The sequence below is a fragment of the Phyllostomus hastatus genome, unplaced genomic scaffold (assembly GCF_019186645.2).
Source record: "Phyllostomus hastatus isolate PE091 unplaced genomic scaffold, TTU_PhHast_1.1 phas_scaffold_93, whole genome shotgun sequence".
NCBI classification, from domain to species: domain Eukaryota; kingdom Metazoa; phylum Chordata; class Mammalia; order Chiroptera; family Phyllostomidae; genus Phyllostomus; species Phyllostomus hastatus.
Window position 1 is genome coordinate 26,644,487 of NW_025334042.1, and position 22,487 is coordinate 26,666,973.

Here is a 22,487-nt window from a genome sequence, read left to right on the forward strand (position 1 = left end):
TTAATAAATGACAAGACATTATTTTAGCATTTGACTTGATGGAACATAAATAGAAAGACAAGCATTCCATAGGAATGATATAATTGAGTTGACAAATAAGCTTTGAATGTGCCCATTTATTTAGGGTTTTGGAAAGGTCACTTCATCATCATTTATTACTCTGCTTAAGTATAAATATCAAAAAAGATGAGATTAATGTTTAGCCTGTTAAATAGTTATAGATGCTGTTTTTATAAATAATACTATAGTTAGAAAACTATAGTAATAAAACAATTTCATTGCAGTTATTTAAAGACAGACAATTGTACTTGAACAACAATAAAATTATTTAAAAAGTGCACTGTGATGTTCAAGTGTTTGATAGTTTTTCTTTCCCCCTCTTCAGGGACACCTAATACAGCCAAAAATCTTTGAGGTGTATACTTCCATACCTTTTGGTTCACTATATAAAATCTTATGAAGATACATTTGTACATTTACTGAAAGTTTTTACAAAAAGAGGATCATACTATACACGATACTTTATCACTTACATTTTTTTTTAAACTTAAAAATGCATCCTGGCTGGCATAGCTCAGTGGATTGAGCGCAGGCTGCGAACCAGGCATCGCAGGTTCAATTCCCAGTCAGGGCACATGCCTAGGTTGCAGGCCATAGCCCCCAGCAACCACACATTGATGTCTCTCTCTCTCTCTCTCTCCCTCTCTCTCCCTCTCTGCTTCCCTTCCCTCTCTAAAATATAAATTTAAAAAAATCTTGAAAACGAAAACTTAAAAATTCATCATGGACATCCTTCCATAAATACATAGATCTAATTTATTTAACAGCTGCACAGCATTCTAGTACTTAATTATTACTATGTTGAGCATTGGTAGTTTAAAAAAGTTTTAAATGGAGTCTCTTGTATTTTTTAGTTATAAAAGATACTCATCTTGCAAAATCACAAAAAGTTTCTAATATTCATATGGTATATTTCCCTTTGTCTTACTGAAACAATAGTGGATGATAGTGAGGAGAGCTGTCATATTGTTCATTGTTTATTTTTAAGTATATTTCATTTATTATGCTATTACAGTTGTCCCAAGTTTTTCTCTCCTTTATTCTCCTCCATCCTGCACCCCCTCTGCCCCTTCCAGTATTCCCTCCCACTTAGTTCATGTCCATGGGTTGCACATTTAAGTTCTTTGGCTTCTCCATTTCCTATACTATTCTTAACTGCCCCCCCTCCCGTCTATTTTGTGCCTACCAATTATGCTTCTTATTCACTGTACCTTTCCCCCCATTTTCCCCCTCCTCTTCCCCACTGATAACCCTCTATGTTATCTCCATTTCTGATTCTGTTCCTGTTCTAGTTGTTTGCTTAGTCTTTGTTGTTGTTTTTTAGGTTCAGTTGTTGATAGTTGTGAGTTTGTTGTCATTTTACTGTTCATAGTTTTTGACCATCTCCTTTTTCTTAGATAAGTCTCTTTAACTTTTCATATAATAAGGGCTTGGTGATGATGAACTCCTTTAACTTGACTTTATTTGGGAAGCACTTTTTCTGCCCTTCCATTCTAAATGATAGCTTTGCTGGATAGAGTCATCTTGGATGGGAGGTCCTTGCCTTTCATGACTTTGAAAATTTCTTTCCAGCCCCTTCTTGCCTGTAAGATTTCTTTTGGGAAATCAGCTCATCGCCTTATGGGAACTCCTTTGTACGTAACTCTCTCCTTTCCTCTTGGCTGCTTACAGGATTCTCTCCTTATCTTTAATCTTGGGTAATTTAATTGTGATGTGTCTTGGTGTGTTTCTTCTTGGGTCCAACTTCTTTGGTTGTCTCTGAATGTCCTGGACTTGCATGTCTAGTTCCTTTGCCAGATTGGGGAAGTTTTCCTTCATTATTTGTTCAAATAAGTTTTCAACTTATTGCTGTTCCTTTTATCTTTCTGGCACCCCTATGACTCCAGTATTGGAGTCTCAGAGGTTCCTCAGCCTTTCTTCACTTTTTTGAATTCTTGTTTCTTCATTCTGTTCCGGTTGAGTGTTTATTTCTTTCTTTTGTTCCAAATCAGAGATTTGAGTCCCAGTTTCCTTTCCTTCACTGTTGATTCCATGTATATTTTCCTTTATTTTACTTTGTATAGCCTTCATTTCTTCCTTCATTTTGCAACCAAACTCAATCATTTCTATGAGCACGCTGATTACCAGCATTTTGAACTGTGCATCTGATAGGTTGGCTCTTTCCTTGTCACTTAGTTCATTTTTCAGAGTTTGGGCCTGTTCTTTCATTGGGGCCATGTTTCTTTGTGTTTGGCACTTCTCTGTTATGTTGTGAGTGGCAGAGCCTTAGGTATTCCCCAGGAAGGGCCTACCCACATCATTGTGTTTTGGTGCTGTATGTTGGGGAGGGGTCAGAGAAGTAACAATGCCGCTTGCTTGCTTGCTTGCTTGCTTGGCTCTAGCCCCACTTTCTGTCACTTACCCCACTTCCACAAGCGGATTGTGCCCTTTCTGATGCTAATTTGCAGGTGGGTGGGCTTGTGTATATTTTAGGATCCAGTGAGCCTCTCCAATGGACTGTCCTGTGACACTGGGAGTTTCTCCTGCCTTTGAACCCTCACAGATTTTTACAGCCAGCAGTTTTGTGGCTTTAGTTTCCTGGTAAAACCCTGGGATGGGCAGTATGTCTCACTCCCCAGTTGTTCCTCTGAGGTTATCTGCTCATGAATGTGGGAAATCCTGTCTGCCAGCTGCTGCCTCATCTGCCTGGTCCACCACCTTGTTGCATCCTCTCTGCCCTAGCTTCCAGTTTCTGCCCCACCTACCAGACTAGATGAATGTCTTCTTTAACTTCTTGGCTGTCAGACTTCTATGCAGTTTGATTTTCTGGCAGTTCTGGTTGTTTTTTGGTTTTAAATTGGTTGTAATCCTTCTTTTGGTTGTGTGAGAAGGCAAAGTGTATCTACCAAAGTGTATCTGGCCTCCGCTTGGCTGGAACCAGTCATACTGTTTTCATAGCATTTAGTTTTGTATATTATTGTTTGCTAAGAACTTAATAATATTCTACATATCATGAATATATGAACCAATATGAAGTACTACTTGAATAGTAAGTGATATGCAGCCATATAATTCTGCTTCCATATACCCTCTCATTTTGTCCACCTGCCTCTCAGTCACCTGAGTTGACCATCATTCTAAATCTCTCCTTTGTTACCTTTTCACTTTCTTCTTATGTAGTTCATTGTACTCATATATTTTTGTAAAAATTTATTTTTTTATTTTATCTTTTAAACTATATACAATATGTTGTAATTTGTTGGTAAAAATTATAAAACAAATTTCAAAATAAATTTATAAAGTGATAAAACTTAGAGTGACTAGATTCATACTGCCCTCTGCTGAAGTGTGAAATTAGTTTTCTTCTAAATTTAGACAGAGTTGTATAGAATATTTTCTTATTTCATTTGCTATAGAGATTAAACTCTTGATATGTGTATTGTTTATACTGTAGTTGTGGTTAAATTATGATTCTTTCATTTTCCCTTTTAACAACCTTCATTATCAACCTATCTTTTAGTTGTTAACTAAACATACGGCAAACCACTGACTCTGGAGCAAGATCCCAGGATTCTAACCCCAGATGTGTACTTATTTGTTAATATATGACTGGATTTTATCACCCCAATTCTATAAAACTCTTGGGGTTTTTTGGTAGGCAAAATTACACCATTCACTTTTATTATAATAAATGATCTATTCAGTTTTATTCCATTTATTTTTCAGCTCCATTAATGATCATTTGTGCATTCTGTAATTTCTATGTTATAGATGACTCATCTATAAAATGGAATTAACAGTAGTACTCATGCTATACCAATGATTGAACGAGTAAATTTACCAGAAATGTACGTGGCTTACAGTAAGCAATATGTGCTAGATGTTATTTATATTAACGATGCTCTAATGTTTATTTTCCCCCTATTTTCTTAGTATTGCTGACTTTCTTTTCTTTAAAATCGTATACCTCCCCTTAAAATGGGAAGTTCTGTGGGTATCTGTTTTGCTTTTGTATTGTTTATTTTTGAGTTACATATTCACACTTATGGCAAACAATTTAAAAGCAAACAATAACTGTATCCCTTTTGCACTCAGCTATGTGGCCTATGTGCCCTCCTCCGCTGCTGACATTTTTCAAAGTGATGTGCTAATTCTTACTGTTACCAGCGGTACATGAGAAGTTCAGGTGTACCACGTTATTTTACCATGCTTGTTTTTGTCAATATTTTTCATTTTAGCCATTTGAGTAGGTGTATAATCATGTTTTATTGTTTTAATTTACACTTTTCTGGTTCTCAGTAATGTTTTGCATTATTTTAACATTTATTGCTTTTAAGTTTTATCTTTGGTGAAGCATTCAAGTCTTATTTTTGTTTTTTTTTCTTATCCATTTTTAATTACTTATATGATCTGTATATAAGTTCTTTGCTGTTTTTACATATATTGCAAATAATTTCTCCTCCAATAATTTTTTGTTGTTGAACATAAGTTCAATGTCTTAATTTAGTCAAATGAATAGACTATAATTACTGCTTTTTATGTCCTAAGGAATCCCCCCCTTTTTTTAAAATCAAGATCACAAAGATACTCTGTTACATTTTCTAAAAACCTCATGAAACAAGTTTGGGGTTGTTTCCTTTTTTTCAATTCTTTTAAGACTATTTGAAAGAGTACTGCTCTTTAAATGTTTAGTGGTATATTTGGTGAAGAACTTTGAGGTTGGATTTTTTAAGGAATAATTGATTAGGATGCATTTTTTAAAAGTGTTACATAGGTATTTAGACTTCATAGTTCTTTATGGGTCAGTTTTGATGGTTATGCTTTTTAAGACATGTTCTTGGAAACACTTCTACATTTGTTTGCATCAAGTTGCTTATATCCTATTAATTTCCATTGGATCCTAATATTGGTTATTTTTTTCCTAATTTTAGTCATTGATTAATTCCTACAGAATTGAATCTTTAATTTTTAAATGTACATATTCTTTTGTTCTAGAGACTTTTTTTCCTGTGCTACATTATCATCTTCAATGTTTTCATTCTAGTTTGGAGTTCTTATTTATTTCTTTTGTTTTAGCACATAGCCATCTATTCTAGCTTACTGTCAGTCTGACTCCTCCAAGCCCCAGTGCTTCCTTAATTGGCTTGTGTTCCTCTTTTACTTGCTTGTGTTAGCTGGAGATAGTTGATTGCTTAGTATCCAGGCAGAACAGACTATGAGAGATTTCTTAGACAGTGAGATATTGACAGGCTTTGGTGACCAACAACTCCACTTTAAATTTTACTATTTTAGATACCTCAGAAGTGAAATCATACAGGATTTATGTTGTGACTGGCTTATTTTACTTAGTATAATGTGTAACAGAATTTCCTCCTTTTTAAGGCTGAACAATCCATTGCATATATATCACATTTCATTTATCCATTTATTCATCAGACATTTGGGCTGCTTCCACCTTAGGGCTATTGTGAATAATTCAGTCACTATGGGTGTACAAATATTTCTCCAAGACTCTGTTTGCAATTCTTTTGGATATATACTCAGAAATAGAGTTCCTGGATCATACAGCAGTTCTAGTTGTAATCCTTTGAGATACCTTTATATTGTTTTTCACAGCGGTTGCACCATTTTATAGTCCCACCAACAGATTGAAAGGACTAATTTTCCCACATCACCCAACACTCATTTCTGGGTTTTATTTTTTTAAAGTAGCCATCCTAATGGGAGTGAAGTGATATCTGATTATAGTTTTGATTTGCATTTCTCTGATTGGTGATGTTAAACATCTTTGCATATGCTTATTAGCCATTTCTATATTATCTGTGTGAAATGTCTATTCAAATCATTTGCCCATTATTAATAAGGTTTTGTTGTTTTTGTTGTAGATTTATTTTTTAACTATATTTTGGGTATTAACTGCTTACCCAATGTATAATTGCAAATATTTCTTTCATTCAGTAATTCTCCTTTTCACTCTGTGTCCTTTATACAGACTTTTAAAATTTTGATGTAGTCCCATTTGTTTATTTTTTTTGTTGTTCCTTACATTTTTGTGTCATATCCAAGAAATCATTGCCAAATCCAATGGTATGAAGCTTTCCTCTGTTTCTTTTAGGAGTTTGAGTTTTGGGTCTTTCTTTTAGGTCTTTCAGCCATTTTGAGTTGATTTTTATGAATGATTTAAAATAAGAGTCCAATTTCATTCTTTTGTAGATGGATATCCAGTTTTTCCAACAGCATTTGTTGAAGAGGCTGTTCTTTCCACATTGAATTGTCTTGGCACCTGTGGTGAACATCATTTAACCATGTACAAGAGGGTTTACTTCTAAACTCTGTATTCTATTCCATTGGCTTATATGCTGTAAAACATTCTTACACAAGTCTTTTTATGGAAAACTTGTATGTTTTCCTTCATATGTAAGAGTAGAATTACAGGGTCATGGAAAAGATACACATCTGACTTCACTTAGAAATTGCCAGAGAGCTTTGCAATGTGGTTGTACCCGTACTTGGTGTTATAGATCTTTTAAATTTTAGTCTTTTGGATGGGTACCGTCATTTTGTCTCTTGGTTGAATTGTTATTGAGCACTTTGTTACCTGAAATGTATCCTTCAATATGTGTTCACTTATTATTTTATAAGTATAAGCTTAATGAGGTGTTATTATGTGCCTCAATTTCTAAATGTTTCCTAACATACAGAAGGTACTCAATAAATGTTTATTTTGAATGAATGAAAGAGATGAGTGTGAATAAATTAAAGCATGAATATTTACTTTTTTTCCTGAAAGTGCTCAGAGTTGTATTCATAAGCATAGCTGGGATCTTTCCCAGGGTCTAATAGTTAGTCATGGATATTTTAGTGGTTGACTCACCCCACGAGAAAAGAATGGTAGAACAAAGTATTACAACTATACACTCAGTTTGCTGTAAGTCCAGAATCTCCCATTGAGAAAAATTTTAAAAACCAAGAGCACAGTAGTATTAAACGGCAGAATATCCTGGTTGTATGGATCAGTTGGTTGGAGGCCTGTTTACCAAAAAGTCGTGGGTTCAATTTTTGGGCAGGGCACACAGCTAGGTTGTGGGTTCCATCCCCACATCAGGGCATGTACCAATTGATGCGCTCTCTCTCTCTCCCTCTCCCTCTCTCACTCACACACACACACACACACACACACACATACCCCCTTCCTCTCTCTAAAATCAAAGATATGTTGGTGAGGATTAAAGTAATAATAATAATAGTAATAATAATAATGAAAAAGGCAGGATGGTGTTAGGAATTAGAAAAAGGTAGCTGTGGAAAAAAGTTTAAGAACTTTTACTTTTTCATACAATAGGATTTTTGCTTTAAAATGAATAAATTATTTCTATGTAAAAATAGTCTTATATTTTTGTCTAATTCTTATAGTACAACTAAATATTGATTGCTTTGGTATTCATTATTTGGTTTATTAAGTATCCAGGACATTTTATTACTCCTTACCTGAATATTCTGGTTCATTTTTCTGTTCAAAATATTGGGTTGGCCAAAAAGTCAGTTTAGTTTTTTCCCATAAAATAAGACACATTTTTCATTTTCACCAATAACTTTATCAATTTGGATATTTTGCATATATTGGCTATCTCCCGTTATTGGCTTCTAGTGGGTGGAGGCCAGGGGTGCTGATAAACATCTTCCAATGCTTAAGACAGCCCCACAGCAAAGAATTATTTGGCCAAAATAACAATAGTACCAAGAAACTTCACAAACCACTTTTGACATGTTTGATCAGTCAAAGTGCCTTCATATATTACATAAATCTTATTTTGCATTTCGGTTGTGTTTTACCCTTCTTGAAGTAATAAAGTATAATACATGGAAATGTAACTTATTTTCTTCCATCTTAAATATTCAAATGGTTACACAAAAATTCACCAATTCTGTTTTTTATAAATGCACGCTGATATGACATTGTTACAATACAGTCTAACAAAATTGTTTTTCTAATGAAGTTAAAGATGACTAAGCACTACTAGAGACATTGTACAGAAAAACCAAATGAGCTTTTTGGCCAACTCAGTACTTTCACCTAACAATTGTTAGTAAACTAGAGAAAAATAGGAAAGGAGAAGAGAGTGGAGGAACAAATCGAAGAAGGGAAATAGGACAAGCTCCCATTCTACCTATGAATTTTTCCATTAGCATAAATACACAAGAATTTAATCATATGTGGAATCTAATGAACAAACTGAACTAACAAGCAAAATGGAGACAACTCATAGATTGCAGGATGACAGCTAAGATGGGGAGGCATGGGATGGAGGATTGAGCAAAAAGGAAAAAGGGCTCATGGACATGGACACCAGTGTGGTGATTGTGGGGCAGAGAGAGAAGGGTGTAAGGGGACTAAATGGTGATGGAAAAAAAATACCATAAAACATAAAAAAATTAGAAATTGTTTCTGGAAATTGCATAGGACTAAAAGTGGTTACTGTAATAATCTCCAATATTCAATAATTTTAATGTATTTATGTAAGTGAACATTTTAAATAGTCCAGGTATTTTATGTAATTCAGTATTACAAATTTATGTCAGCACTTGATTTTCTAAGTTTGAAAAGCTACCTATAGTTATATGGGGTGATTTTCCATTATTTTTGGTGCTCTTGACATATGGTATAACACAAGTATGTTTTCTTCTATCATTTCATCCTACAAAGTGTGATTACTCTGTAGTGAGATTAAATGACATTGGTAAATTGAGGGCCCAGTTTTTCTGTGGAGAAAAACAAACTGCTTGATTTATTTTGATTTTCTATCTAGTGGTTAATTATTTTTGAATAGTTATAGCTGCTTACATATGACTTAGCTACATTTTGTTAGTGTAATCTATGAAAATATGAACATTGTATTTAATATGAATAGTATTGCTCATAATGCTGTACAACATAATTTAAAATAATTTTTATCCTTTTATTGTGCCATATTAAATATTTTTGACTATTTTGTGTCATATTTTAGTCACATAATTTAATAATTGCACACTATATTTTTCCCCAGAAAGTCAAATAAAGAAGACCACATTACAATTTCATAACTACAGCAATGTGAATGAAGATCTTAATATAAAAAAGGAAATAGTTTTAGGACACCCTTCAAAAAATATATCACTGGAAAATGAAAGAAGTCAATTACATTCCAGGAAAAAACGTTTTTTATCATATCCGAGATACGTGGAAGTTATGGTGACAGCTGATGCTAAAATGGTTCATCATCATGGACAGAATTTGCAGCACTATGTGCTAACTCTGATATCAATCGTAAGTAAATTTAAGTCCTTATATTTCCTAAAATGTTTGGCATAATATTTTTCTCACATTTGATTTTTAAAAAGTTTCCCAAACTCTGTAGATGTAAACAAATTATATCTAGGTTTAAGACAAAAAATCATTAATTAAACTTAGTTTAGTTAGATGTATAGCAAGTATCCTGTTCTGATGTTTAGTTAGATGTATAGCAAGTATTCTGTTCTGCCAGTTGGACAACTTTTTAAAACATTAAAAAATCTCTGAAGCCACTTTAGAGAAAATGCTTGATTTACTTCATCACGTGAATGGCGTCTGCCCCCTAGTGACAGGGAAGTTCCTAGTAGCATTGATCTTTTGCCCTTTGAGTTTTAAAAATTTCACCCTATTTTTGCACGGAGAGGAGAGTACATTATTTTTACTACTGATGCATTGGTTAAGTCAGAAATCAGGGTGCATGATATTTGAAGTTATATATTTAGGTGGATAAAACTTAGGCTATTACTAATAGAGCTGCTTTAACAAATTTGGGTTGTAAGATCATGAGTTCCTTCTCTGATGGTAGTATCTCTGTTGTGCTGTGGTGGTGCTGGTATCCACAGAGCAGAATTCTAATGCCAGTGAGGAGCACCCTGCCTGGATCGGTGGTATCACTTTATGTCATATATACACACACACATATATATACATACATATGCATATACATACATCTGTTTGGTATATTTTTAGATCTAGGGCCTGCTGATTTGTAGTAATTACTAAAAGCACTCCCCCCTCTTTCATGCTCATAAGTATCCTGGTTTAGTTGATGAATTCTATGGTCACATATTTACACAGATTCAGGGTATTGGAACGTATCTCATGACGGAATATGCCAATAAAATACCTTTATTCACATACAGGAAACTCAGGGCCACTTGGTTGAATAGACTTGTCCACAACACATCTAAAGGCTATTGTAAATTTCCCTTAGAAATCCCCAATTAAATTCTTGGTGACTTAAAGATGCTAAGACCCTGTTATTTTTCTTACATACAATGTTTTATCTTCTTATCAGTGCTAAGTATACATGGTCTGTGTTGCCTAAACACAGTATCTGGTACAAAGTGGGCACTCAATAAATAGTTCTTGAAAGAAAAAAAAATGAATGACTAGGTAATTAAAGTAATACTAGATAATTAAAGTAATTCCCTAGTGGACAAAAAGAAATAATCCAAAATTTTTTCTGAGATTCGTATAATATAGACATCTACTTGTTTTGTGTAATGGAATTTTTAAAATGACAACAGAGCTATACATAGAAATATATCCCGATGACACTTTATTTTTACTTCTGATTCTGAAGTACTTACCGAGATATATAATTATCTAGGTGTGTAATTACCTAGATGTAGGTGTGGCATGCTCATTATGAAGGGCTTCTAATGAGAACACTGACATGGAAGATGAATTGATAGGCAGGAAATGGTATCAATTATATAGAACACTGTGGGATAAACTTTGCAATTTGAATGTTTAAAGGAAATGATATGCTTTAAGAAAATTAGGGAGGGGATAGTGATACTGAAGAAAATATTAGATTTTGTAAACACAATAGCTTTTGAAGCAGATTAAATGACATATAACTCTGGTATCAGTGCTTTGGGCATACCAACTAGATGGAATCAAAGAACCCAAGGGTAATTTTGGAATAGCTACATGCAGTGATAGTGATAATTCCATCTTTCAAAAAGCTGTATTATTTCACATTAAACATCAATTAATATAATCACTGTTTAGAAGATCCTATGGCATACCTCGAGGTAACTGAAGTTGTCCATGGGAGTTTTAAAGCCAGAGTTTATCAAGGGCAAAAGAAGACCTTGTGACTTCGTGGACAGTATTAAATCTGCTTCTGAGATTGCTTGAAGCAACAGCCCAATGCACACACACATTCCTTAGTTTCAGTTTCATTAGGAGGGGAGCCGATGACAACTAAAGGCGTAATGTTTGTAGATGCAGTCAGCTGATTTGTGTTAAGCGTGCGTTCACTGGGAGATAGCTGCTGTAGCCAGGCTGAGGAAGAGGAGAGCATTCCAAACACAGATGGGGTAGCAGGAATAATTGAGGAAGCTAAGTCTTTTTTGAGGTAGTTTGGGGTTTGTATATGCTTTTTCCCTCCTCTGAGGTCAAATTTCAGATGACTTCTGACTTACCTGGATTTAGTGTTTTATTTTTTTTCATTGAAATAATGTTCAGAAAAGGATATAAAAAAGCAGACTTTAGGGTTTTGTACATAGATGGTTATTTTATCAGTGAAAAACTGATCACAGCTAATATTTGTAGATACAAACAAGTTAAATGTGAAAGTAAACTTAGAGAAAAAGTGACATGTTTTTCCTGGGACTTTCTCAGTTTTAGTGTTAAGTCTTATGTCCCTGGAAACCCCTCCTTCCTGGTCTAACTGGCACAGCTGGTCACACACACTACAGAGAGACTGCAAAATGTGGTCCAGCTTGTTTTACCTCCACTTGTGGAGTCTTTTCCAAAATTGCTGTAAAGAGGTAAAAGGAATGCTGTCTCCACCTAAGTGTCCCCAGATGTTTGTAGTTGAGGAAGGGCCCAATTCAAGTTTTACATATTCTGTCCTAATTTATAAGAAAGCATTAATTACATTTATTCAAACACACTCAGGATATTGGTAATGTTCTCAGTCACAGTAATTTAGGGGAAAAAACCCTAAGAAAATGTTATTTAGACTTGGAATATGATTGGGAGCTATTTATAGAAAAATTTAAAGTGATGAAAAAGTTTTTGTGTATTGAGCTCCAGATATAAGGGCAGAATTACTGAATACTTTCAGCATTGAACTAATGGATTATAATTTAGAGAGGTTATCTATCCTTACCCATCCTGCATGTAGTAAACAATTGTGCTATCTTAAACTTTTTCTTTGCTTTCAACAATTTAACAAATGTCTGAACACATTGATAGAAAAATGATGTGTTAGGATTCAATCTATTTTTTAGTGTTATACTCATGTTGTAAAAATAGCTTAGTGGTCTCTAGTCAGAGGGTTTTAGAATTAACATCAGAATAAACTGGGAAGAACCCAATTGTGGTGTAGAGTATATCTAATGAAATAAGTGTGTTAAATGAGCAGTGATGTTCAATTACTTGCTATTCCAAAACTTCTATCCTTAGAGAATTTAAGTGGCATTATCACATTAAAATGGCATTTACATATGCATTATCAAACCACTGAAGTATGTATAAACTAAGGCAATTACTTCAACAGATTCATGTTGATAATCAATGACTTAACTGTTAAACAAACCTTGAAAATATTTGTCAGAGACCTCCACTCTCCAATGTGCTTACAAAGGATTGACTTTAATATTCACCTTGTTAGAGATTTAATAATATAAACTTGAGTATCATGTGATACTCAGGAATCAGCCCTGTTTATTAAAACAGTTACTGTTATCTAGTGGCATTGATCAACTAAACACCCTCACTTGCATTACATTTCATTATGTTGACTTAACATCATTGCTTTCCCTTGTGTTGCTTTCACTGATGTTCTCCACGATGGGGAAATTTTCAGCCACACCACAATAAAGACTAATGATTTACTTTTGTACTTCATGACCATTTATGTTACCTTTCTTCAACTCAGTGTACTGGTTATTCTTTATTTTTTGCATCTATTCGTTTTGTACATATGGAGAATGTCATTTTATAACTCAACAAAATGGTCTTTTTGACAAGAGTAGTGATCTTGGTAAGCAAAATTTGTTTACTTACTAAATCAGTTTCTAATAGATGACTTTGAAGGTTATAAGATAAATTACTCCTGGGGATGTAAGTAAGGTATGGCAGGGTGACTATAGTTAACAATACTGTATGGTACATTTGAAAGTTGTTAAGAAAATAGATCTGAAAGTTCTCATAAGAAAAAAAAAAACTATGTGTGATAGATTTTATCTAAACTTATTTTGTAATATACATATATCTCAAATCATTATGTTGATATGTATCTCAACCTAAACTAATACATCTTATGTCAATTGTCTTAATTTTAAAAAATGGCTAAAATCATAAAAAAATGAAAGTAGCCTCTAAATATGTCATATATGAACATTTGTTGAGACTCTATATAGAAATTATTTCAAAATGATTTGTTAGTATAGTGATAATTTTTCCATGCTATGCATAAAGTATATTGTACCTAGAATTTTCCTGAAAATATTTAAACAATATAATTTATATAATTTCTATACCTTTCAATAAATATCTATGAACTAATGCTTACTACTTGAAACCCTAGTAAAAATGAAATGAGCACTATATGCCAGGGAAACACACACTTAAAGAATAAAAGATTAAATACATTTTAATTAGGTCAATAAAAATTCTAATACATAGCACTCTCAAATGTAGTAATTACAGTAATAAAACAATATTACATAGCTTTATAGCCTTGTGGTGGTTCATCTGCCTGATTCACAATTAAACTTAGTTATTCAGTAATAGCATCTTAAACATCCAAATATAATAAAATACATATATTGAATATGAGCATATAGAATAAAGGTCAATATGTGAAACAATAGAGGGGGCATACAGTTAAATGAAGATACAGCCTTTTTAAAGAAACACCATTCTAATATAAAGACAAAATATCAATCTCTGAGGGGTTTTGGTGGGGTGTGCATATAAAAAATTATTCCTATTGAACCATCTGTGTTTGCATCTTTTACCCTGAGAGGAGTGAATTAAGGGTAGAGATCATGCCATATTCATCTGTGTCCAGTGAGCACCACACACAGTGTCTGACAGGCAGGAGGCAGTCTGATACACATTGCAGGAAATAATGAAACTGCTGCTCTTAGATCCTTTGCTTTACATTTGGGTGTACTCTGATAACTAATTTGAAACACATGAACTAAAACTAGCATTGTATATAACATAGGCCCTTTATTCTGAAAAAGTTTTGTAAGTAGTATTAACAATAACTAACATTGACACCTATGACCCAGCCCTAACTTAAATGGCTTTTGTGCACCATACCATGTAATCCTCATGGCAGCCTGATGAGTAGATATCATCAGTGGTTGTTGGAACTTGAACCTGAGTCTGTTTAACTTAAAGACTGTGCTTTATATCATTATCTGTATTGCATAATAATTTGACTTATCTTTTCCCTTAGACTTGAAGGAAATTTTGCTGTAGTAACATATTTTAAAATATGCTATCAGGACACAGGGAATATGTTTCCAAATTCCAGATTGGTCACTTTTCAATAAAGTTGCAACATCTGTTTCCATCTGGAACTGTAAATAATTTTTGGTTATATGTTTTATGGCTAGTATTATAACATCCGGGTTGTCATTTGTGGTCAAAACATTTGGAGCAATGAGTAGAGAAGGAAGCCATTTCGATACTCAGAGTGCTTCGGCTCTTTCCTCTGGTGAACGGCAAATGTGTGATGACCTGGGACAAAGAGGTCTTCGCTATTATTTTATCTTTAGGGAGAAAAAGACTTTGTGCCTACCTTTGAGATGCATTGTTTATCTTGTAATTTGATTTCGAAAAGCATCTACTTTTAAACTCACAGAATCAAAGTATAACTCAAGTCACACATATGAGTATACATACTTTGTTTTCTACAGTAGATATATTTTCAAAAGTTGCATGGAAAATGAATATCAATTCAGCTATATATTTCCACAGCTCCCATTTTAAAGGGAGCAATACTGCCGTGCTAACAGATCTGCTTGAAATCACCAATCATTTGATGGGCCCCATCTTAATTTCCTCTCAAACCCACTGGGTGGCCACCACTCTTGCCAAAAAATGCCACCCACAAAGCCAAAGGCATCACTCCAGGGAGAGATGACAAACCTGTGTTCGTGGCTGCAATGCTAAACCAATAGGGAAGACGCAGGAATGTGTTAGTTAAGCCATGCTGACCCTGCAGAGATGCTTGTGGCCCTGGTTCTGGTAGTACTCTATGTGGTGCTGGAAGCAGCAGAAGCAGGTATGTTATTCATCATGTTGAAGCAGCTTTGGCTGTTGGAGTTGAGGGGTCCACTTCTGATACTTGTAGCAAATTGCATTCTCCACATCAGTGATCAATCATGTCCTCCAGCCAACAAAGCAAGGAGTAGATGCTGAATATTTATTAAATAACTGAAAGTAGCACTTCATGAAGTAATTGCTGTCTTGGTTTGGGCATGGGTCCAGGAGATGGTGATCCAGGTTTCTGAAGCAATTTAATGCACAGGTAGTCCAGGTCCCAGAGTTATGTCACTAAAGGAGTACAAGTCAGAAGCATTGGCCATGGAAGACACTCCTGCTGCAGTTGTAACTTCCGTGATAGCTACAAGAGGAGGATATGAATTAGTGAGTTGGATAGCACCTTAACCAGGAGTCACAAATGGAGCCCTTGCAGAGTGCCTCACAGACTGCATTCTCTAATTTTGGAGACTTAAGAACCAGGTTGTGACCTATAACCTCTAATGTGGCTTTATATGATTCTGGAGGAATCAGTCTTCACGGGTTCCAGTAGTGCTAAACATTAAAAATCATAAGAATAATCACAATTGAAAATACGCAACCATAGCAGAAGAGATCAAACTACCAGAAAAGAATAGGTGAAACTATATATTTATCAAGTAGTATTGTGGGCACATAAATTGCAGATTGTGACAGAATGAAGTGAATTTCTTGTTGAATCATCCAGAATAGTATTTTCCAAGCTCTGATGCATATTCAAATCTTATTAAAATGTAGATTTTTGACTGACTAGTCCAGAGTGAGGCCTGAGATTTGCCTCATTCTGCATGATATGGATGCTGCTGGTTATGGACAAACTGCAGTAGCAAAGGTCAGGATACTGGTTCTCAAAGTTGGCTTCACATTGGAATCATTAGAAAAAATTTCTGAGGAATTTTAAAAGATATTGATGACTGAGTCTCTCAACCTTCGAGATTCTAACTTAATTGGTAAAGGATGTGGCCCGAGCTTCAGGATTTGCGAAAAGCTCCCTAGGAGACTCCAATCTGCAGCTAAGTTGGAGAATTGATGCTCTTGGACTGGTTTCAATTTACTTTTGAAAAGAAATATTCATTTTAGACATCTAATCCTACATTCTTTTACCCTTGCAGGTTGCAGCAATCTACAAGGACTCAAGTATTGGAAATCTTATAAACATAGTAATTGTAAAATTAATTGTAATTCATAATGAACAGGTAAAAAAAAAGTTCTAAAATTAGTAATCTTAGTTGTGGTAGGCTCCTAGCATGAAAAAAATATATATCTTTACTATGAAACTTATTAGAAATGAGATACTTTCAATAAAAATTTATGTTTAAGAAACTTGATTTGAAAAGATTTTTCTGTTGTGATAGATATAAAATAACAGCAAGGAAATCACAAATGTTAATAAACAATTAAAGAATGTAAGCTTGAAAACATCCAGAAATTCATTTTTATAAGCCTTTGATTGAAAGATTTAAAATAAGGTAATTTTTAAAAGGTAGGTTTTTTATTCTAAATACTGGATGATCATATTGAGAAGTCTAATTGGATTCAGTTTTGAACACAATGTTGTAAGTATTGCTAAAATATGTTTATGATGTGATGGAGAATGCCACTTCATTTGCCTAGTAAAATGCTATTTGATAAATTGCATGGACCCTGACAAGCTCCAAGGGAAAATACACCATGAATGTTTTGCATAATACTGAATTGCGCTTTTTTTTTTTTTTTTTGCACAGGAAGGACCAGTCATCAGTTTTAATGCAGCTACCACGTTACGTAACTTTTGTTTGTGGCAACAGACTCAGAATGTTCTTGATGATGCTCACCCTTCCCACCATGATACTGCTGTTCTTATCACTAGGTACAGTTTAAGAAATGTAACACTTCTAACTACAATTTTACTTACACTTTTTCTCCTGCATGATCACTAATTCTTCCTGTTACCTTAATTCTTTATCAATATTAGACAGCAGTGTTCTATGAGAAGTTGTATTACAAAAAGTCTTATTGAATGAAAGCATTTTTCTATCCCTTCAGACTAGTCCACTACTTGATTCCTAGGAGATTGGCAGTGTTAGGTTAAGTAATGGTATGACCTAGAAAAAATAATTACCTTATTATATTTGTGGCAGAATAAGAGAATTAGAAAAATATTTAGAATTTAACTTAGGAAGCTGGGAACAGGTTTTGTTAATTTCCCCACTTGATTTTTCAATCACTTGGAAAGAAGAGCTTTTAAATTTGATTGTCGGATAAACGTGGTCTTTCTGCTTAAAAAATGTTTGTTGTTGTTTTGATGCTCAGTACATGTCTTAATTACTAGGCTGCTTTTGCTAGGGTTTTTCTAAAACTTATTTAACTATTTGAAAAACAGCTTCTGCTATTATAAGATGATTATCCATTTTACAAGCACCACTATACATTTTTAATTCATACCTTTGTTTCAGCAGCATTGATGCTACCAGCATATTTAGATTCTAGGTTTGTTGGGTGTATTTTGTCAGTTGTTTGAGCAAAAGAAATAAATCTATCTCACTTGAGGGTCAGAGTTGGAGAAATCTCAGCTCTATAGAATCCTGAAATGGAAACTTTTAGTCCATATGTAACTGGAGACATATGATCCATGTGCTTTATGTCTTTGCAAAACTAAAGCAGAATTAGCTCAATTTTATACACAGTATTCTATTATCAATGTCCATGGTTCTGCCCTGGATTGTAGTTAAGAGGCCAAGCAACAAAGACCATAGATACAGCTTAAAGATGGGAGGGAGAAAGGGCTATAAGAGGAGACCAAAGAGACAAGGGACTGTCAAGTTAAATGGCTAGTGACAAAGTAAGGAAGAAGCAAAAACTTAAGCAACTTGGTAACATCTGAGAGCATCATTATTTTGCAGCAGAGGATAATCAGTGAGGCTCATAATGACGTCCAGACATTAAGAAAAGAATAAATTATATATGCTGTGTAAGGAAAGGCAGATAGGTGAAAAATACACTTAGAAAGCTTTTCAAGGAACTTGGTTAAGCTTCATCTATTTACAGCAATCATTTTTATATTATCACCCATTGATATGTACAGCTCTAGGTTTAAATTTATTGAGAGCTTATTAAGAACTGGATTTTAGAAGTCAGTTTGTGGCAATAGTTAAAGCTTCTGATCCCTGTTTTGACTTGTTGCAAAAATATTTTCTGAAAATGCTTCAAAAATTTTTTTTAAGGGAAGACATTTGTGGAGCACGAGAGAAATGTGACACATTAGGTAAGTTACTTTGTAAATTAAATATAACCTACATAATTGTTTACTGAATTATTTAAGATGTTTAGATTATTTTTCCTTTTAGTCACTTTGATAAGTTATCTTAATGATTATAGTTGTTGCTGTTATTTGATTGTGCTTCTACAAATTTTAAAGTATAAAAAGAGCTAATGTGTGTCAGTTACTAAATATGAATTGCTGTGTGAAGCTTGACTTATTTTAATGTGTTTTAATTTATAATACAAAATTCATACAAAATAATGCTTAATGACCTTATGCAAATGCTTAATGTGCAAATTTAAAGCAAAATAATAAAAGGAATAGCCACGAATCCACTACTGGATGAAAGAGCTCAAATTTTATCAATACCATTGTGGGGGACCTGTGCTCAGTCCTAGTCCATCCCTTTGCTTTTCCCCAAGAGGGCACCAGTTGAGTAAATTTTCTATGTACCAGTTCTTCTGGCTGCACATAGGATCCTCTCTTTGTTTTGGATAGAATGAAGTTTTATTAAAATTATATCTTAATATAGAGTTCTTCCTGTTTATTCTGCTTGGGATATGTTGTGATTCCTATATTTATTGATCTATTGATTAATATCTTCAACTTTAAAAAATTCCCATCCTCATTTATTTTTTTTCAAAGTTTGTCCTTACATTCTACCTGTTCTCTCATGGCACCCCAGTTATAGTTGTGTTAAGTCTTCTCATTCTGTATTCCATGCTTTCATTTTCTTCCTCATGATTCATCCAAGCAGCTCTAACATGCATTTTATTATTTCTCTCTTTGGCTGTATCTAATTTGATATTTCAACCATTCTCTTAATTTTTCATTTCAAGATATCTTTCCATTGAATAGCACCTGATTGGTTCTTGTTCAAAATCTGTGTTCATTTTGTTTGCATTCTTTTTATATTTGCTCATATTTGTAATTGCCTTTCATGTTTACTCAAACATTTCATTTGGAGTAACTTTATATCCATTTCTGACAGTTCCCATATCTTAAATAGTCGAAGGCCAAATATGTGGTTTCTGCTTTCTCTTGTGTTGACTTGTTTGTGTGTTTGGCTATCTTTGATTATGAGCTCATATTTACTTAATATTAATCCATGAGTTGAGGAGTGAACTGCTTAAAAAGAATGTACTTCTTTCAGACTGGGTTTTCTGTTTTTGTTTGTTAGGTTGTTTTGCTATTATCCAAAGGGTGTTACAGACCAGGGTCCCTGACTTAATGTGGAAAATTAGCATCAGATCCTGTACCTTGCAGCTTTTTCCAGCAAGCTCTTAGCACTGGATCATATTGCTTTAATCAGTATTTGCTTTCAGAGTGTTTTTTGTCCTTACTATTTGCTTACCCCTTAGGGTTTATCTCAGGTGTAAATGTGTGTGGGTATGCATGCATGTTGGATGAGAGGGGGGCACGGAGAGAATGTGTGTTAGATTTGGGGACTTGACCATTCTTGTAAAACATGTGAGGTTAGTATTCATTAAAAAGTAATTTTGTTAATCTAATTTCTTTGTGTTAAGAGGACCCTTTAGAAACTAATCTTCTACAAATGTGCAAATAGACACCTGCTACTCATATTTATTGCAGCAGACCCTACTCTCTTCCTGCAAACTCTTCTTTGGCTTTGTTAGGTCTATTTTATCTAACAAGAATCCATTAAACATATTTCTTACATTAACTATGCCCTGTTGTCACATCTTTATACTAAAGGTTAAGCATGAATACGCCTGTCACACCTTACTATTTTTTAAATTGATTTAATGCTAGACATTCTGCATTGATCATGTGGAAGTGGGTGGTCGCCTAGTCCCCAATATTTTTTTTTGTAGTTTTTAGCCACCCCAATGCTCATAAATCAGTGACATTTACAAACATAAATTATGAAAATGAAAGTGTTTTTATTATTCTTTGTTGAATCAAGGGTAATGAGAGCTGAAATAGTTACAAAATTAAGTGCTCATAATAATTCTTGTCACAAGCATGTAACATACAGGGTGGGCAAAGATGGATTTATAGCTGCATGTGAAGCACAGTTTGTTCTTATGTTAATATGCACTTACTATTGTACTTTCCATATGAGCAACTGTAAACCTACTTTTGCCCTACCCTGTATTAATTCATTTAATTATCGTGGTAACTGAGTAATTATAGCCTGCCTAAAAACTTTAAGGAAAATTCATAGTGTCCCATTGTATTTTCTTTATTAGTTCTGTTACCAGTTTTATTCATTGCTTTTCTTATAATCTATACTAATGTAGTCTAAAAGTTTATCCTTCCTGTAACAAATATTCTTTTTCTTTTTTTAAAAGAATTATTTGCTCACCCCATATTTTGGGATTATTTTCTCTAGTAAAGGAAACCAAGAAGTTGTTAAAAAGACTTCAACTGCAAACAAATCATTTTTTTACCTTATAAAACATTTATGCACTATTAACAGCCAACTTTGCTCATTTCTAAGTAGTAATGCCAATGGTAAATGCTTTAAAATTTAGTTCTCTGATTTGATATTTCCCCTTTTGATGAAATACAAATGTGAAATTTTTCAGGTTTAGCAGAATTAGGTACCTTGTGTGATCCTTTACGAAGCTGCTCTATTAGTGAAGAAAATGGACTCAGTGCTGCCTTCACCATAGCCCACGAGCTTGGGCATGTGTAAGTGCCGTCTGTCACCTCAGTGCACGTCTTCTATTCATTCTATTTAGTGTGCCTAAAATTCCATCTTCAAGAAATTCGCACCTCTGTGTCTTAAAAATATTTTTAGTGTAATTTTTATCTCTGAAATGCTAACTCGGGCTCTTTTGTGATTTATGTTAGGTCAGACAGGCTGCACAGACCAACAGTCTAAGCAAAGAACTAGAACTTGGGAATTCTTTTATTTCATTTACTGTATTGGATTACATGACAAGCACTTCTGGCCTCTATACCTTGTTATCCTATACATGACCAGGTACTGTCTACCATCTTATGGGAGGGCCTGTAGGGGCTCCTGTTTAAGGGCAACTCCCAAAAATATTTGTAATACCAACTTATTTCTTGCTCTTATAGCTCAGAGCCCTAGCAGAGAAGGTGGCACACGGGAATTTCTTAATACTTAAAAGATGAAAAAAAGTTTTTTTCTCCCAGATCTATAGTTGTGGGTTTTTTTGTAAAAATTTGGGATTCAATTATTTGTTCCTATATTATTAAAAATTCTACTAGGGCTATATGCTATAAGAATGGAGGCCGTGATTTCCAGTGTTACCTTCAGAGCTCCCGTGGCAAGCCAGAAACCTCTATACAAACTCATCCTCTGTAAAATGATTCTGATGCACGCCCAGAACTCTGGGGTTTCTTGGTTAATGGCTAACAAGGAATTGAGTCTTGATTTGCCTCTTAGTTTAACTACATTTATTTTTCCTGGTCATGCCTTGGCATAATTAGAGTATTCTGCTGGGATAACTCCAAATGGAGATCATTTTTATTAAACTAGTGCCTCTTCAGTTCCCTTTTAGAGTGGTTATATCTCATGAGCATTAGCAAGACGCACACTCAGATTTTTAAGTTTTTTCTTCAAGTGGGAGGTTAGGATCAGGAGCATATCTAAAGGCCACAGATGCACTGCAGTGACATCCGAAAGCACTATTTGCTGGTTTAGAAGACTGTTCTTGCAGAGTGCACCATCTTAGACATTAATTTTCTCCCTGAGAAACTCTTTAGGTGTCTTTAGAATATGGGTAAGTAGTTGAACTAAAAGACAGACTTTAGAACAAATTTCAGCCTGCAAAGTAGTTTCAACATTCCTTTTAGCTGCGAGTTTGTATTTGGGTCCTCAAAAAAAAATGCATAAGATCAGTTGCCAATCAGCTAATTATTCAGTATTACTCTTGTTGTGAA

The 22,487-nt window shown here is 34.2% G+C and overlaps 1 protein-coding gene across 1 annotated transcript in view; it reads left to right on the forward strand.

Annotated features, from left to right (window-relative positions):
* ADAMTS20 (ADAM metallopeptidase with thrombospondin type 1 motif 20) overlaps nucleotides 1–22,487 on the forward strand; it is a 165,405-nt gene that overhangs the window by 46,887 nt on the left and 96,031 nt on the right. Inside the window, exons 4-8 of the mRNA XM_045829562.1 lie at nucleotides 9,084–9,343; nucleotides 16,480–16,563; nucleotides 17,092–17,216; nucleotides 18,571–18,611; nucleotides 21,161–21,266. Coding sequence (XP_045685518.1) covers nucleotides 9,084–9,343; nucleotides 16,480–16,563; nucleotides 17,092–17,216; nucleotides 18,571–18,611; nucleotides 21,161–21,266 — 616 coding nt within the window. The remainder of the gene's footprint in view (nucleotides 1–9,083; nucleotides 9,344–16,479; nucleotides 16,564–17,091; nucleotides 17,217–18,570; nucleotides 18,612–21,160; nucleotides 21,267–22,487) is intronic.